Source organism: Myripristis murdjan, chromosome 19, assembly GCF_902150065.1.
Source record: "Myripristis murdjan chromosome 19, fMyrMur1.1, whole genome shotgun sequence".
Taxonomy (NCBI): Eukaryota; Metazoa; Chordata; class Actinopteri; order Holocentriformes; family Holocentridae; genus Myripristis; species Myripristis murdjan.
Window position 1 is genome coordinate 14,995,063 of NC_043998.1, and position 18,366 is coordinate 15,013,428.

The following is an 18,366-nucleotide window of genomic DNA, read 5'->3' on the forward strand; positions in this document are numbered from 1 at the left end:
TGTAATATCTGCAGATGGAGATGCAGGATTGAGCTGCAAGGACACAAGTGCTACTACTGATAAAACTGAATTTTATTGAAGCTGCAGTCTGCGCTACAATAACCCACTTTTTTTCTGCAGAGTATGGGCAACGTCTGTGTCGCAAAAGACAAACACTAATTATTACTGTCACATTAATTTGCACTGAATAAAACATGTATTTTTAATGCCTTGTTTTGGCATGTGTCTTAATGAGTAGATAGACACATTGTGCTGCTCAGTAAATAGAAGAGCAAAGGTTCTCTGAGCATTTGGCTGCATAAAAATCTTCAGCGATTAATCAAATCTGTTCCGCCTTTATCCTGATTATTGCTAATCTATCTGGAAATCTGTTGTCTTCATGTTACTCTCCCATCAGAATTACTGGCAAAATAAAAACAGACTTGCATTGTGCTAAACTAAATAAAAATCTAGTCGTGTACAACATTTCATTGCAGTCCCTACTGTCAGTGATATCAGTAGAGTGAACTGATCATTTTGGGTGACATGGTCATTATAAAGCTGTTATGGTAGCTGGTGCACAATGATGACTTTGCAATTCAAGCCTTAAATACTATATCGCTCCGTACTAAGTAGGGAACAGGACTATTTCAGGAGTCTTAAATGGAGTCTCTGCTTAAATGCAGCCCAGAGCGTGCCGCCTTCAGCTCCTTCCTCATCAACACAGTCTGCTATTGACATTTAGAGGATTTCACCTGCTCACCGCTCCCTGGCACGACAGCCTGCCAGATAGTCACCACTGAGGTTACTGTGACAAGGACTTGGAGCAGTGTCTCTCTGTGGCTTGTTTCAGGAGTTCAGGTGTGTCACATATTTGGAAAGATGTAAATCTAGACCAGAGATGTTGCTAATACAACACAAGAGTGAAAAATGTAATGCTTTTGTACGTTTCTGGATTAGGTTTCTTGAACTACCCTATCTACATACACATTTCCCCACCTTTCCAAAATGTTTCTGTATTTATATAATCAACTACCATCTGGAAGCATAATTAAGTCTGTTTTGCTTCAGGTGAGTCAGAGCAGAAGCCTGTTGACTGCGGCTTGCATAATACAGTCTTAACACAGTGAATGCATCCTTCCTATAGATGGAGGTTACATCACCTCCAACTCTGTCCAGCATAGGCAATTAATCTGCTTAGTAAATGCCTCAGACAAGCATGCATGGCGGGATGGATGTTCACGTCAGCTGTAGAAACTAGACTGCTTGCTTTTAGCAGCGAAATGGTTTCTCAAGGACCAGAGCACTCCTAAATAATCAGGGCAAGTCAAAGACTGGCAACCCAGCATATTTATTGGAAGTGGTTAAACACAGGCAGAGAAACAGTGAAGGTTAGAGACACATTGAAATAGAAAGCATGCAAGAATTGGTCTTATGTGGCATTTCACAGACTCGCCCTGTAAGAATGCATTATAATGTATCATACCTGCAACACACACTGTGTGTCCAGAGGCAGCCTGCTCTGGTGACTCCAAACTTGGTTAGGAATTGTCCTGAGTTTCATTTACTGACTTAATGTTATGAAAATAAGGCATTTGTACAGTCTCTAGAAATAAGCTAATGGACTGGTTCTAAATGGCAGAGTGACACTGACTTCACAGCATTCGTACCACAAGTATTCTTCCAATGTGGAACCTATCGTGAGAGTGCATGGTGATTTTAGGTTTTGGCCAGAACGCAGCAGGAGTTTCCTTTTATTTGGATTTCTTAAGAACTGGATCGACGATCTTTTGTCCAGTGAGGAAATGCCACACCCCGCCCCGGTAGAACTCATTTCCAAAGGAGTAGAGGATAGCGTTGAAAATGGGGTTTGTCTTTGCGAGAACCGGAAGCACCTGTGGGCAGAAACAAGTCGTCTGTATTTATTACTTGATTTAAGTAAGATGACTGTTATTAGTTTTCAGCACAGTATCTCCATGTTGACGCTTATACTGAATCAAATGAAATGAGCTCTCACCATTCTCAGCTTTGGGGATATGACTTTCACATTCTCAAAGCAGGCGTAAATGCACATGAGGACGTAGGGGCCCCAGCACATCAGCATTACCCTCAAAGGCAAACTTGTGTTAAACTGGAACAAAGTTAATTATATAAGTGTTACTGCAGATATTACACATGCTGCATAATGCACTTAGGATAGACTTTGTACAGCTTGAGTTTGAGTGACCTGAAAACAAGAAAAAGAACATTTCAACTCTGTCCTTTACAGCTTAAATGACTTGGACTTTGTTAACTCACACTATAAATTTAAATTAAAAATATATTCCTACAGACTTACGAGGGCAAAACAAAATAAAGCACTGTAATTCCTAAGCCTAGTTATGTTTCATAGAGTGTGTGTATAGGGCAATGACGTGATCAGAAGTAAACAAATGTCTGCTTTCAGCCTGCCTGACATTTTTATCACCTGTGCTGCATTTATTTATCTTCTTATTTTTATGTTTTTGACATTTAAATATCTAAAAATATGTGTTCTCCACATTGTCACAGATTGCTGGATGAGTCTGGCATGTATCCATTGCACACGGTGTGGAAAACACAGATCATAATTTCTCCTGACACTTGATTCATGGAGTGACAACTTCAATAAAGTCCCATTTTGCCCACAAAGAACTTTGAACAGCCATCTTTTCCTGTGATTATAAGACCATCAAGGTCTCCTTTGTTTGCAGATTAGCTTACTCATATTACAGATTTACAACTCCTAGTTTATGCAATAGTTTATGCAACTTAAATGGGATTTGAAAGCAGCCGTGGCTATTTGTTAAACCCTATCAAACTCAGTGTGCATTTACCCTGTAGTGATGGATCTTCTTGAAGTGTTTGTTGATGGCATCATAGGATGACATCATGGTCATGGCAGGGAACAGCAGGTAGAGCAGCACCAGAGTTAGCATGTAGGTCATGTAGTCCCTGTTGAATAGAGGTAAAGATGCTAGCTTTACTGCCTTATTTTCAGCTAGTATGAGTACTGAGCTATCAACATGCTGCCAAGTAGGGCTTCAGGATCCTGACAAAAATAACAACTACACTAAGTACTGGATAACAGTTATAAGTCTCTTGTCGGCGTAAAAATCAATACTTTGGATTAACTCATGGCAGCATTATGTCATAGCAAAATATCATCTTACCGTACCTGTCTCCTTTGGTGTAGTCCAGCGTGCAGCAAGTCCTCATCGGCTCAAAGTCATAGACTCCCCACCCATAGAGAGGTACGGCAGCCCAGAAGATGGACAGACCCCAGATAATGGTGCTCATGGTCACAGTTGTACTCCAAAAGAGCTTTTGTCCTACACAATATCAACATGCATAGTATGTGAGGGGAAAAGTAAGTTTGCCTGTCTTTAAAGTGACTTCAAAGAGAAAAAGATTGCTATTTATCAGAAACGAAAGCAGGTATGTCCACCATGTATCCCATCTCTAATGCACTATTTCATTCATTCATTCATTTTCACATATGAAATCAATGCATTGTTTAAGTGCCAAGTGTAAGGTCAGAGTCACTGTGAGGGCACTGATACAACTGACATAGCATCTCATTCATTTCACTTAGTTTTCACATTTGCAAGATAAATGAAACAGGGTTTATTTAGTTCAAGAGTTTTCAATTATCACTTTTTCAAAAAATGCATGTTTTTTTTTTATCTTGGAAATTAAAAATGAATATATTAAGTAAGGGCATTACAACCATTACCATTTTGTCAATTTATTTTACAAAATGTTGCAGTAGGTTGTGCTTCACTGTACTCACTGGTGCAGTACTGGTGATATCTGTCCCAGGCGATGGCAGCCATGAAACTGATGGAAGCCAGGACTGATATCATTCCCTGGAAACCATGAAAGGCACAGCCATCTTGACCGAATGGCCAATGTCTAGAAAGGATAAAGAAACATACAGTGTATGCCATGTTCCAATAGCCAATACACTGACATGTCCAACAATACCCAATATTGATATTATAATATGATATGATTTATATTATCAACTAAAAGGAATATTTTAGCCATAAATAAAAATCTGGTCATCTCCCTCATGTCATTTGAAACACAGGTGCAGTTTATGTATCAGCTAACACTGCTGCTGTTTATCAGCCTTCTGCAGAAAACTTAAAATAACAGGAAAATGGTCCTTTTTTTGTAACTCCAAGTTACAAAAAAAAGAAAAAAAAAAAAAAAAAAAAGAAAAAAAAAAAGAAAAAGAAGAAGAAGAAAAAAAAAAGAAACATAAAATGCCTCCAGGCAGCATGTGGAAGTGTTTTGAAGCCAACTGCTTGCACTGTGGGTCCATATCCAGTATTTACCTCATCATTTTCTAGATTTTTAAACAGCTGTTCTGCATTGTCCAGCCATCACAGCTGTGCAAAGCAGATGCTGCCTTCAGATACTGCCAGAGATATTATAACTGCCAGAGGGACACGACTGTAGGAACCAATAAAGTGGTGAATACAAGATTTTGGGTAAGTCAGATTTTACCCAAAATGCCAAGACGGGACATCACATTTCCACTCTTTAATTTTTAGATGTCACACATATACAACAGCTTTTAGCCACTGAATTAAACAGGCTTACCAATTACAAACTAATGTGAATATTTTCCTCCTCATTCTGCCATTGTAGTACAAAGTACCACTTGGTTTCTAAAATAGTTACCAGATGACGTCAGTTTTCTCTCAGGGTTCATTTTCTTATGACTAAAAAACACTTGAATATACGACCTGTGCTTTGACAAATTGTTTGGCATCAGAAAACTTGGATTGTATTATTTTTACTTTTTTTTTTGGACATTAGCTCCAGCCACTTCAGTGCTTGTGAAGGAGGTGCAAGCCCGTGTTATGTAAACATCTCTTTTTTGTCACTTTTTTTCACACATATTGACTTAGACGCTTAGCTTAAGTTTCAAAATATCTAATGTAAGGATAGACCAATGTATCCTTAATTTTTGACATTTGTTTCATTTAATTTCCACAAAGTTTAAAATGCCAGTCCGGTCTTTTGGTACCTGAGATAGCTGGCATACGCAGCTGTTAGTCCGTTGATGTTGAGGCTGATGTCAGCCAGGGCGAGGTTGAACACAAAGAAGTTACTGGGGTTTCGCAGCTCCTTCACTCTGAGGAAGGCCAGGATAGTGATTAGGTTGAGCAAGAATCCAACCATCCCTGAAAAAAACAGCCCACAGTTACAAACAAAGCGAGAAATTTAAACACATTCTGCACATATATCCATTTGCATCACTTCTTCAATCACCCTTACTCAGAATAAAGTCATTCTTAATAATGAAAATAATATATAACAATTGACCATATATGAAAAACATAAGGGAGTTTGTTGTCTTATATGTCCAAATTAAGACATTATACAACATGATTTATACTGGTTGATGGAAAAGACACCGTATAAAAAAATGGCCCAACTATCCAGGACATTAATTACCTCTGACTCTAACATTATAATATTAATCGTCAGTGTTTGCAAAGAAAATATACACAGAGATCTTCAGTGCATTTAAGATCAAAATCACTGCCCTCAGTCTACTGGCATTAGGACAGCTGTGGATATGAGTAAGAAAATAAACACCATATGAGGCTGCTATGGTGTGAAGGTTTGAGGAGCTGGACTTTTCTGTCTTCCTGATGCCTGGGCCTCTATAAGGTCGTCAGCAAGACACTAAACCCCTGAATGTAAACTTTATAGAAGTTTGTATAACTTTAGTTGCCTTTAGAGTGAACTGTTTCTTTAATGGCTGCAGTCCATCCCGGGGCCCCAGCTCCAGCATGTCTCGCATTTTGAACAGAAACCAGTGGCTGCATGCAGGCTCACTTACCCCCAAACAGAAGTGCTGACCCGAATGTAAACATATCAAAATCAGTGAATCCCTCCGGTAATGTGTAGGCTGCCATGTTGAAATGTTAAAATGTACAAATTAAAGTATGCACAAAAAGAGTAGTTCCTTATGCAGTTCTGTGGTGTACCATAGATTTCAACTATTGGCCCCTTATAAAGGCTCTTTCACGTGAAAAAGCATAAAGAGGCTAATCTTACTAAATTCTTTTGCAATCCCCTCAGGAATGTCCTAACAAGCAGAGCAGGCGCTACTCTCACTCACTCGCCAAGAGCCTGCTGACACTTTGCACTGCTCTAAAGTTTGCACCAGTGCTGCGCAGGCCTTAGATCTCCCAGAGCAGGAAGACATTGATTTGTTTGTGGAGCGGCGAGCCATGCGGTTTGTAGGTCAGCAAAAAGAGCCGCTCTGGAGGAACGACCTTTCCCCAGCAGTTCAGCTGACCGTGATGTAATTGAGCATGATCTAACAACAAAGCAGGAAACTGAAAACTTGGAAGAGGCCGTCATGGTGTGTAATTTAATTGTTTTCATAGTAGCTGGAATTAACCAAATGTTTTTTTTAATCATTCATTCATTCATACAAATTGCTGATAGCTATTTCAACAGGTGGCCGTGTAAACCAATGTATGTATGTTTTAAATGGAGAAAATGCCACAAACAAACAGAAGCAAACAAACAAACCAACAACTATCTCCCATTTCAATAAAACAATAACTAAGTGTATATATATATATTTTTTTTTTTTAACAAAATAAGACCTCAGTACCTCAATGGCTGGGCCTGTTCAGTAAAGAATTGGTCATTAATGCCAAGTGTGTCAACATATCAAGACCTCGTTTAGGCTGTGCACTTGGTTTTCAAATGTTGACCAAAATAACACACACCCCTAAAAAAAAAAAACAGGACAGCAGATAAGTGACCTTTGGCACTGACTTGGCCTGAACCTTTTAAAATGTAACATTTGGGCCGACTCTGATTGCACCACTAATCTGTGCACAGATTACCACAAACTCATTAACTATGAAGTAATGATGTGTCCCAATGGACTTATAATACCCTTTCTCAGACTGCCCATATTGTCCTGGCCCAGATAGCTCTGAGCACAAGGTCCCATCCAGTCCCAGGCCTCCTCTCACTCAGCGAGACCCTCCATGGTGATGACTGAGCACACACTTGAATTGAAAAGTAGAGAAAAATCAGCTGTTTTAAATAAGTGTTTACTGGTGTGCAAACGTTTCGATAAACCAATCTGTTAATCTACCGTAGCTAAGCATGTTGAAATATGATTGGGTGTGAATCAACGCTTTAAAGAATTGTGCATTGTGGATTGCCCCAGCTGGTGCATACACTAACTCTCAATAACACACTGAGGGACTTGTTTATGAATCTGTGAAATGAACACCACTGAGTTCACCAGCATGCAAAAGTTACAATCCCTGATCAGAATATAATCTGCTCCATCACTGGACATAAAACATGGGATGGAAATATTGAAGTCTCTAATTTGTTTGCAAATATTGGATTATAGTGGTTAGTTTTGAATTATACCGCAGTCTAAAAGCTGCATGACGTTGATCCTTTGCAAAAATTAGTGCAGTTAGTTTCATAAATACATCACTGATGTGTCTAATCAAGGATGTGGCTTGTTTTTCTCCTTGTATTGTGTTATTTAATTTGTTCAGCACTTGCTTTATTTCATTTGACTTCTGGATGCATAGGGAGTCCTTAATCAATAGACCCTGTCAATAAGAGTCCAGGCCAAGTTGTTGGTGAATTACAAAAGAAAATTTGGGGACGTACCCTCGTTTTATACAGTCTGTGGACGTACCATGGCTCTCATTGACCTAAAAACCCTGTGTAGTATGAAATACACCCTCCAACGTGTAAATGCTTCTACCACCGTAGTGGCTACACGTAGCGTGTTGGCAAATAGTTAATTCCACAATCTAATAATCTGCTGGTTTTGCAATGAAACAAAGGCTGCACTGTGGAAATTGCATTGGTACCCACAGCCTCTGAGGAACATGAGCAAGACTGGCACTGGAAACAAACGTTTTTGTTCATCCTCGTGCAAGAATAAGCTGCACAGCAGCACCTGGCAGGGTGTTTTTCCTTGTGGGATGAATGTATGTTCCATTCTCAGAGGTCAGACAGCTTTTCCCAGGTGCTGGGACAACTATCCTGAAAGAAATAGAACAAAGATGTATTAATAAGAGATATAGAGATGACTAGATTAAAGGATTTCAAATCCCTCCGTACAGGCACGTCCTTAAACCACAGCACCTGAGAATAACCCCGAGACTGTGACAATTTAATCATCCGCATGCACAAAGTGTGTCACTCTTTCTCTCTGTCTGTCTCTCCCTGTCTCTCTCTCTCTCACTCACTCACTCACACACACACACACACACACACACACACACACACACACACACACACACAAGGACACACAATATGGAGGTGCTCTGCAGGATAGTAGATTAAAACTAGATGATATCTATTTACTCATCCATGCTTTAATAATCGGCAGTGCTCCCACGCTATTGTTTACAGGTGTGCATACAAATCAATGCAGAGTCCTTTTGTGAAGACAAAAACAATAAACAAGTGTTCATGTCATACATTTGCAAAAGAGAAAGCTGGCTTTATTTTAGGATCATGTGGAAAAAATGAGCTTACAAGCTTTTGGCCTTTTTGCAAATGATTCTGAATCTGGTATTTTAAAATAATGAGTGGCTAAATAGGGAAATATACTCAGTGGTTATTTTTCTGCACTAAGAATACAAGATTATTCATATTAAGGTGAGATCACTGATCTATAATGTACTTTTTAAAAATGATATATCAGTTGGTTGATGTATTTCAGATGTCTTTCAGCTTTGGCTACTCTCCGCTGCCATCTAGTGGCCAATTGTGTGTTTACAAACAAGCCTCTGCGGTGCGCTTATTTTGGGAAAGCCAAATTATACTAGTTCATAAAAATAAAATTGTTTCAGTAAGGATGTTCAGGGACATTTTCATAAGAAACGCCTACGCTGTGACAAGAAAAGGCTGTCTTATGAAATCAACTGAAACAATAAAAATATGAGGCAGGCCATTTTTTGTTTCAGGTTTGCAATAATGACTCCAAAGTTTGGCAGAATTCAAAATGTCCTGGAAAAAAGTCTTGATAATGAAACACTTAACAAAACCTGTAAATTACAAAATGATATCAGCTTAGGTCTGTTAAAATAGTGAAAGTGAAGTTCCGCCTGTTCATTATCATAAACCATATTCTGTCAGATCCTGTGGGTGCGTATGGTTGTATTTAAAGGGTACGGTATTTTTTGCCCATAATTAACCATCCAATCACCTATGCAAATGTGTTTCCCTTACAATTAAAGCAAAACTATGCAGCCTATCAGCTTCCAGGAAGCAATAATCGTGTGAATGAAAATAACCCAAGTCCCCGCACTAATCCCTGCCTATCCTTTTTATCTCAGCATTCAGACCAGTGGGAGCAGTATGGAGCGGTGAGCCTGCGGGACACGACGATGCATCCGAGGTCCGGTTAAAGCAAGCAGCACCGTCTACTTTTTCATTGTAGTGTAGTTTGATAGCATACAGTAGCATGCAGGGGAAGATGCTTCGATATTTTGCTGTGGGTTTTTGTGTGGCATTAGTTTGCCTGCCGCTGCTGAGCGCCTCATGTCCGGCCCAGTGTAGCTGTTATTATCACAAATTAAGCGATGGATCTAAAGCAAGGTAAGAAACTAAGCATTCACATTATTGCCGATCATTTCATTGTTTGGACATCTGTTTTATGTCTTGTGGAGTACTGCATTTATTTTAACTGCAGCTTTCTTCAGTCACTCTTTATATAGAAGGATTAACTGAGAGTTGCTCTTTAATCTTCTTTGCTTATTAGTGTACTATACCATGTTTTCACCAAACGTTAACAATAGAAGAATAACTAACAAAGTAGCTTGAAAATATTTTTGTTTCATTATCAAATCCACTCCTGCGTGAACCCTACATGTATCATCTTAATGCAAACTGGATTGCAGCCAGAGATTATTGTTTCCCATTATAATTATTCTTCATCTCTCCCGTAGGAGTGTGCTTTGCAATGATCCAGATATCACTGTGGTCCCTCCAAATTTTCCCACTGACACGTCAAAACTGCGCATTGAGAAGACAGCAATCACAAGGATCTCAAGCGAGAACTTTCACTACCTCAACAGCCTGGAGTTTTTGTGGATGTCTTTCAATTCATTGAATTCGCTGAATGTGGATAGTTTCCGGGGTCTGTACAATCTGAACGAGCTGAGGCTGGATGGCAACTCTCTTACCTCTTTTCCCTGGGAGTCTCTGTCTGATATGCCTAATCTGAGGCTTCTCGATTTACACAACAATAAGATTTCAGCTATACCCATTGAAGCAACCATGTACATAAAGAATATAACCTATCTGGACTTATCCAGCAATAGTCTGGCAACTATTCCTGCTGAGGTTCTCACAATGTGGCTGAGTGTGAAGCCATCCCAGGACGTCGATTCCTCCAAACTAATTCTTGGTAAGGATCAGGTTCCAGTGTACAAGGATACTGGAAAGTGTTTTTAAGCTGCCTTGCATGACCAGTAGTGTTGTTATGCAATGTACAGTGTCTTGACACTGTCAGCATTTAGAACAGGGTTAGAGATTAGTCTAATTATAGTTATGTCCAGTGTGTCAAGTTGTCACACTAGTTCTGTTAATTATAACCTACAACCATAAGGCCTCACTTTTTACAAGACTTGCTGCTAGTGGTTTTCCCTGTGGAGAGTGTGTGATCATCAGATAAATTATGGTGTCCTTTTCATTTATTGCGTGAATATGTATGACATTTATCACATTTTTTTTTCTGCAGGTCTCCATGACAACCCATGGATGTGTGACTGCCGATTATATGATCTGGTTCAGTTTCAGAAGTCCCCATCATCCTCTGTAGCTCTCATCGACACCAGGTTGCGGTGCGCTGATCCAGAGAGCTTGTCGGGGGTACTGTTCACTGAGGCGGAGCTGCAAAGGTGCCAGGGGCCTCGGGTCCACACCGCTGTCGCTCGTGTCCGCAGCTCCTTGGGCAACAATGTCCTGCTGCGCTGTGGGACGGTTGGAGTTCCCATTCCTGAGTTGTCTTGGACCCGTGCTGATGGCAAGAAAATGAATGGCACTGGTGAGTTCCACTACACCAATTCCAGATTTCCCTGTTTACCTAACATTAGAGCAATATATCTATTTTTGCCATCATGCAAGATAAAGTGACAATGAGATTTAAATCACACTGTGAACTTCTCTTTTTTTTTTTTTTTACAGTTCAGGAAGAGATCTCAAAGGAGGGAATCATCTGGTCGATCCTCAGTGTGCCTGCCGTCTCCTACCGTGATTCTGGGAAATATGTTTGTAAAGCAACCAACTTTGTGGGAACTTCAGACGCCATCATCTCCTTGGTCATCACAGATTCCTTTCGGTCAGAGGAAACAGGGACTTCCAAGAGAACCAGAGGGAAGAAAACTGGTGGCATTGGAAAGGCGGCGTACCAGGAGAAACTTATTGCCAGATACGTACCTCCACCAACCACCACGGCAGCTCAACCTATCATTGAACCCCTCAATGGCAAAGGTGTCACTGGAAAGTACGAGATTGAAAGCTACAGCATTTCTGACAGTGCTGCAGAGGGACAAGCCAGTGCACCTAATGCAGCTGGCTCAGGGGAGGTGGAGAAGGATGTTCTGAGTAATTTAGCAGCCAATGCCTCCTCCTTACAGCAGGCTCCAGAGAAAAGGATAGTGCGTTCTGTTAAGGTGATTGGTGACACCGACCACACTGTCTCGCTGAACTGGCGCGCACCTACAGCCAGTAACACCACAGAGTTCAGTGTCCTATATGCTATATTTGGCGAGAGAGACATGCGTCGGATCAATGTAGGTGCTGGCAAGAACCGCATCACCATCGATGGCCTGGTGCCAAAGACAAAGTATATTGCCTGTGTTTGCGTCAAAGGCCTAATTCCAAAAAAGGAACAGTGTGTTATCTTCTCAACAGATGAGGCGGCCAGTGCCAGTGGCACGCAGAAGCTCATTAATGTAGTGGTTATAACTGTGGCATGCGTGATTGCTGTGCCCCTCACACTGATTGTTTGCTGCGGGGCCCTAAAGAAGCGTTGCCAAAAGCTGCTGGGGAGACAAACCAAAGAAATGCAAGACTCCTATGTCACCTTTGAGACCCTTTCACCAGGGGCGAAAACTAAAGGAATGGAGGGGGAATATCTGACTAGGCTAAATCCTGACGAATCTAACAGGCTCCTCTCTGCAAGGTCCAGTGTGGACTCAGAGGCCACGGCCAGGACTGAAGGACCACCAAACGAATATTTCTGCTGATACCAAATGTATGCCTCAACATTTAGTGGATGCACTTTTCTTTGCAAGGGCCTGTGATGTAAATACTTACACCACTGTGCTCAGGGACTGGAGTAGTGAAACAAAAGGAGAAAGAAAAATCAAATGACCTCTTTTAGGGGTCTTCGAAGGACATTGACAGCTCTGTCAGTACTGGATGTATGAAATTGCTTATTATTTTACAGCCTTGTGGGAATACAGGCCACCATTGATGCGGTGAACTGCAAAAAGGGAAATTTACACTGTAATGATTTCACTATTTAAATGCAGTGTTTTTAATGTGTAAAAATGTCTTTTGTATTTATCATGCACTTTTAAAGGGGACTTTATGGAGAAGTATATTCGTGAAATGTTACCCAACACTGTCTGAAACCCATTTTAGACACAGGAGGACCTCTTCTGAGACTTAACCTCTGCATAAATCTTTATTTAATAAAATGGTGTGTTTGTAGAAATGATGAACCAGCAAATGCTAGCTTATTTTATATATCAGTCTATCTATTATATATGTTAATGTGCCAGGTTCAAATCCTAAAAGTACAGTATATTTTATAATGTACATATTTATGACCTGAGATATGTTTGTGTGTGAATGTCTGAAAAATAAATCATTTTTATATCAATACATGTTTATAAAATTTTTTTAAACATTTCTCCAAACATTGTTATTTAAATGTATTAATATTTGTTTAGAACATTAGCGGAGATTATATTTGAAATGTGCATTAGGAACTAGCATCCTATTGAATATTAATATAGGTATAATGCAGAATATTCACTCACAAAACAATGAATACATTTTGATGAAACATGCATCTGAACTGAATCTGGTCAGAAAGAATTTATAACTAATTATTTCCAATTGTTTAAACCTGGTGTATGTATACCTAATGCATGTGTGGGTGGGATCGGCACAGTTACCATAATGTTGGGTTGTTGTTTTTTTCAATAAAGTCTACCAAATCTACTTCCAAGTATTTATACCAACTTAATTACACTGGTTGTTTTGTCCTGTGTGGCAAAACTCACCTGTTTGGCGTTTATCAAAACACAGCATGTTAAACCACATTCAAACCAACCATAAAAGTATTTATGAGCACTGTCTGGCAAATGTCTTAATTTTATATGTAGCATAGTGCAAACAAGCCACTAACAATGACTTAACTTTGAAGCTACATCACAATATTATTGCGATATAAGCCAGGGCTATTGTGTAGATCTTTTCAACTGCACTCAGGTTACCTACATTATGTTTTTCTACCAATACAAAGAATCCGATCGTTGATAATATGTTTTCCTGTTGGGTGAGAGCCTGCATACAGCTTGGGCATCTGAGGAAAATGTATTTTAAAGATACAAACTACTCAGCACTATTGATGGTGTCTGTATTCATGCATGGTTTGTATGGGATTCTGCCTTTTCAAACTGAGAGATAACCAACATTCAGATTATTGAGGTCAGATTACAGTAGTTTCCAGACATCTGTCTCTCTCTCCAGCCCTCCCTCTCTGTTATAGCTAAGCCTGATGGGCTCCATGTCCAACCCTCTTAATACAGACAAGCCCCTGTCATGTCAGTGGTGGTGCTTTAGAAGAGCACAAATAAATTAAATTAGACTGAGCCAAAGCATGTTGGGCTATATGTGTGGATAATACTGGAATAATAACACTAATTCTTTTTTTTTTTAATGCTAGTGTAACTGACTGAATCTTAATTGTTCAGCTTAGGCAATGAATATTTGCATTATCTGAGGAGATCCTACAATAGTTACAAGTTACAAAGTGGCTCATAGCTAAAAATATGCATTTCCTGTGTCTCATATGTCATTTGGTGTCTTAAGCATTGCGTCAAGGAAGATTAAGGTAATAGGCTTTCTTCTACCCGGCCATGGGCTTGTCCTGCTCAAACAGGCCTATTTCACATGCATCTCTAGGAATATGGACACCTTTTATGTTGCATTTTGTACTGCTTTGTTGTTTTATTTCATCTCTCCTGGATCATCAACTTGTCTGACTGGCTGCTCCTGCACAAATGACTCCGTGGGAAGGTAAGGGATACTGAACCTGTACTGTTTTTACATTGTGGGTCACTTGGATGTAGGTTACAGGATAACCGTGGCTTTGTGTGTTATCGTAAACCTAACCTACTACACTACAACCTACAAACTACCTGTACAATTTTGTGTAGACAAATGAACTAGTGTTCAGTAACTTTAAAGATAAAACATACTGTTAATCCTCATTTTATGAATTGTTTCTTTATGCTATTTAGGTCCTTACTTTGTATGGAAACCTCCATGGGACACATCCCAGAGGATATCCCGGATGATTTTACTAAAATTCGTATTGAAAACTCCCACCTAACTGAGTTACCCCGTGGATCTTTCTCTAAATTGAGTGCTTTGGAGTTTCTGTGGCTCAATTTCAACGACATCACCCTGATGAACATCAAAAGCCTGGAGGGGCTGTGGAACCTGACCGAGCTGAGGTTACAAGGGAACAAACTGAGTTCAGTACCATGGACAGCGTTTCAAGACACACCAAAACTGAAGATTTTAGACCTAAAGCACAACCGACTGGATGTGCTACCAGAACACGCTCTGCGACACTTACCAGGTCTGACCTACTTAGATTTATCCTTCAATCAGCTTAGCGTCATATCAAAAGATGTCTTTATTAACTGGCCCCTTTACCAAACAGCAGAGAAAGCATGGGGGAAAGAAGGGTTGGTCTCAAATGTGGTTTTGGCACTTCACGACAATCCCTGGCTGTGTGATTGCCGACTAAAAGGCTTCGTTGAATTCATCAGGGCAGTCAGTCCTCCTATCATTCTGATGAACTCGTATTTGATGTGCTCGGGCCCCACCTCCAAAGCTGGGAAGTTCTTCCATGAAATCCAATTAAAAACTTGCATGAAACCTGTGGCCTCTGCCCCAGACATGAACGTCACTTTGCCACTGGGAGCAAATGCAACACTCACATGCTTAGTCAAGGCCAGGCCAGCTCCAACCATTCAATGGATGTACAGTCTGAAGATTATAAGAGGATTTACTGGTAAGAATTTTTTTTTTCCCCAACTTCCATCATCCATTATACTACTGCCAACCTGTAGTGACAGCACTTACCATGATATCATGCATACAGCTTGTAGGCTGCATCTGCTATATGAAGAGATTTCAGAACAATCGACTCCATGTAAGCCCAGTATATCCTATGGCCCACTTGCCTTTCACATGCATGTATTGCTGGCCTAGATTTCTGTGCTAAATGTGAGCAAATCATGTGGCACGTGGCTCTGATCTGTACATAAACACAGGACATTAACACTCTGACCTTGGTTTGCTGCTCCTGATGTGACATTATTTTTTTCCCCTGCCTGTTTACTCTACAGCTACTGAGACACATGTGGATGAGGAGACCGTCGAGTCCCAGCTGGTGATCCCCTCTTTTCATCTGGCAGACAGAGGGCACTACACCTGCACGGCCAACAACTTCATTGGGAATTCCTCCGTTGCCATCTTGGTCAACATCAAGTCCCTCAATTCCTCCGCTCCTGTTCCCCCACCAATCCCCATGTTGTCATCTGATGAAAATGTTTACATTGACATACGCATTGCCAAGCAGACAGTGTATGGCATCACCTTGGAGTGGTACGCAGCAACGGCCAATCCTGCAGAAACCTGGTTCACCATACACTTTGGCAAATATGATTCGCCCAAAAAGGAAATGATTTACATCGGCCCGGGCATCAACAGCTACTCAGTTAGTGACTTGCTGCCTGTCACCAAGTACGAGGTGTGTGTGACTCTGAAAAACCACCCGCCCCGAGAAGGCCAGTGCATTGTGTTTGTGACAGGAAGTGACATCAGTGAGCTGGAGCAGAGAGAGAGGCTCATCCACATCATAGTCATTGTGTGCGCCATGGTGCTGGCGGTGCCGGCCGGCATGTATGCCTGCACCACAGAGGCCAGGTTCAGCTGCATTGAGCGCTGCACAGATCTGTGGAAGAAGAGGAGGTGGCATGAGGAGAACCTGCCGGAAATGGAGAGGCAGGACACTTTTGACAGCCTGCACGCGGCCAGTGATGAAGGCCTGTGCAGGGACTCAGGAGAGGAGCGGATAAAGAGGCGGAGGTCTGAGGATAAATGCAAAGGAGGCAATGCAGCTCAACTCTATTAGCATAAATATAAAAAAATATACCTGTATCTGTAAATAATGCCAGTTTTCTGTCAGCAATATGTGGTAGGATGTGTATATAAATCATACAGGACCATACCAGTGATTTTACATTTTTAGCATAATATCTACAAAATGTATATACTTAATGTTTCTGCTAATATTTGCCAAAAGCAAGCAGTATTTTATTTCCCTCCCTTTTATCCAGCCATTCGTTTCCATTCTTTTCACCATGATACGAAAATGAACTTTCAGAGACTTCAGTCTTTCTTCACACCAGTATTCCATAACCATCATAAAATCCTGCACATTAGTTTTCCTAAAAGCAGCAGCACTGCTGTCTTTTGATGACTTGACATTTGGCGGAGTGAAACCGTCCCTCATCTGTTGGGAAATAGTCCCCGGGGAAACATTTGCTTTCCACAGCCAGTTATCAGCTCTGTGGTTTATGAATGGAGATGACTTTGTTAGCTTCAGAAGCAAAACATTACAAGATGGCTGTTACAACCAAAAATTCAAATCTGAAAAAAGGGATTTTGATTATATGTTGTGAAATCTAGTACCCCTGCATGATTTGCAAAATGGTGTGTTGCAATGTAAAATGTGGGTCAACTGTAGTAAATGGGCCAAACATTCAAAATCACCGGTATGGTCCTTTCAGGTGAAGATGAAATGCCTTACTCCCTTATTGTCAGGGAGACTTTGTTATTTATCTGTATCAATATACAATAAGAAGTCAAATGTTTGTTCTAAAATGTATTTGATACTTCTTTGGGTCACTTTTTTTCTTAATCTTTTGATACTGAGTGTAAAGTCATGCACTTCTAAATTAGTATCATATGAGCTTTTACCTGCTGTCTACTATTTATGTACTGTATGTTATTTCTTTGCTATTGTTAAGTTCGCTGTGCTGTAAAATGTGGGCTTGGTTGGCTGATGCTTCAGTTATGGAAATATAAGAGCTAAAGAAGATAGTAAACATGCTCATGATTCATTACTGTGACAATACTACAATTGCGATGTTGTTTCCACATTCCAGCTTCGCTCTCGTGTAATGGCATTGAATGATGTACGATGTGGATTAAAGGGGAGTTAAACTCGAATGCTGAGACATATTCTGATTTTTAGCACAATCGCTCAGAGGATTTATTACATAAGCAGTGTTTTCCTGTGCGTTTATACATACACTGCTAAGGAGATTAGCGCGCTTTTCTATCTGAACCCTGTCAATCCAGCATCTTAACCCAAGAGTACGGCATGATATTTCCATTTAATGACAGGTCCCGGCACATTGTGTCATCCAGGCAGATAGATTGTGCATCAAAAAGCCGATTGTTTTTTTCAGCATGGTTGATTGACAGGTTGTTTTGCTCCTGTTGGTGGCACTTTAACAGATAGAATATGATCAAAAGTTGTTTTGTTTTGATGCTGTGAAAATAATGATCATAATTATATCGCTATTGCTCATTGTGGAACTGCTACATCATATATCAGAGTTTGTACTGCTGATTTCGTTTTTTAACAAATTAATAATAAATGTTTTGATGGTTCTTGAGCACTCTCAGTTACAGATGAGTCAGGGTGGGTCTGGAGCAGGACAGAAAAGAATTAAATTTGCCATTTGAAAACCAAGTAAGCCAACTTAGTTCTGTACAATGAATAAAATTGTTAATAACTGGGTTCCCCAATATTTTTACACAAACGTGAGCAGAGAAGAGGCTCAGTCAGCCTGAGTCAAACATGTAGAGACGTTCGTTTTCATACAATGGAGTACAGGACTGGAACATATTTCCTCTGCCATTTCAAACTCATGTGAAGCAGACACAACTTTGAGTGAACATTTGGCCACAGAATCATTCATATAATGGCTATTGCTGGCAGGGTAATTTCTATGA

The 18,366-nt window shown here is 40.3% G+C and overlaps 3 protein-coding genes across 3 annotated transcripts; 2 read left to right on the top strand and 1 right to left on the bottom strand.

Moving 5' to 3' along the window:
• Positions 1-1,301: 1,301 nt before the first annotated feature.
• rgrb (retinal G protein coupled receptor b) lies at positions 1,302-6,068 on the bottom strand. The gene is made up of 7 exons (XM_030077310.1): positions 5,861-6,068; positions 5,039-5,195; positions 3,791-3,912; positions 3,176-3,329; positions 2,835-2,952; positions 1,997-2,110; positions 1,302-1,874 (listed from the first exon to the last, which is right to left on the bottom strand). The coding sequence occupies exons 1-7, from the start codon at positions 5,934-5,936 to the stop codon at positions 1,734-1,736; spliced, it is 882 nt and encodes a 293-aa protein (XP_029933170.1). The 5' UTR covers positions 5,937-6,068; the 3' UTR covers positions 1,302-1,733.
• A 3,291-nt stretch (positions 6,069-9,359) lies between these two features.
• Positions 9,360-13,263, top strand: lrit1b (leucine-rich repeat, immunoglobulin-like and transmembrane domains 1b). The gene is made up of 4 exons (XM_030077306.1): positions 9,360-9,624; positions 9,975-10,435; positions 10,769-11,074; positions 11,215-13,263. Exons 1-4 carry the CDS (start codon positions 9,491-9,493, stop codon positions 12,276-12,278), a joined length of 1,965 nt encoding a protein of 654 aa, XP_029933166.1. The 5' UTR covers positions 9,360-9,490; the 3' UTR covers positions 12,279-13,263.
• A 632-nt stretch (positions 13,264-13,895) lies between these two features.
• Positions 13,896-18,026, top strand: LOC115377506 (leucine-rich repeat, immunoglobulin-like domain and transmembrane domain-containing protein 2). Its single transcript, XM_030077307.1, has 3 exons — positions 13,896-14,343; positions 14,568-15,349; positions 15,687-18,026. The coding sequence occupies exons 1-3, from the start codon at positions 14,117-14,119 to the stop codon at positions 16,472-16,474; spliced, it is 1,797 nt and encodes a 598-aa protein (XP_029933167.1). The 5' UTR covers positions 13,896-14,116; the 3' UTR covers positions 16,475-18,026.
• Positions 18,027-18,366: the final 340 nt, after the last annotated feature.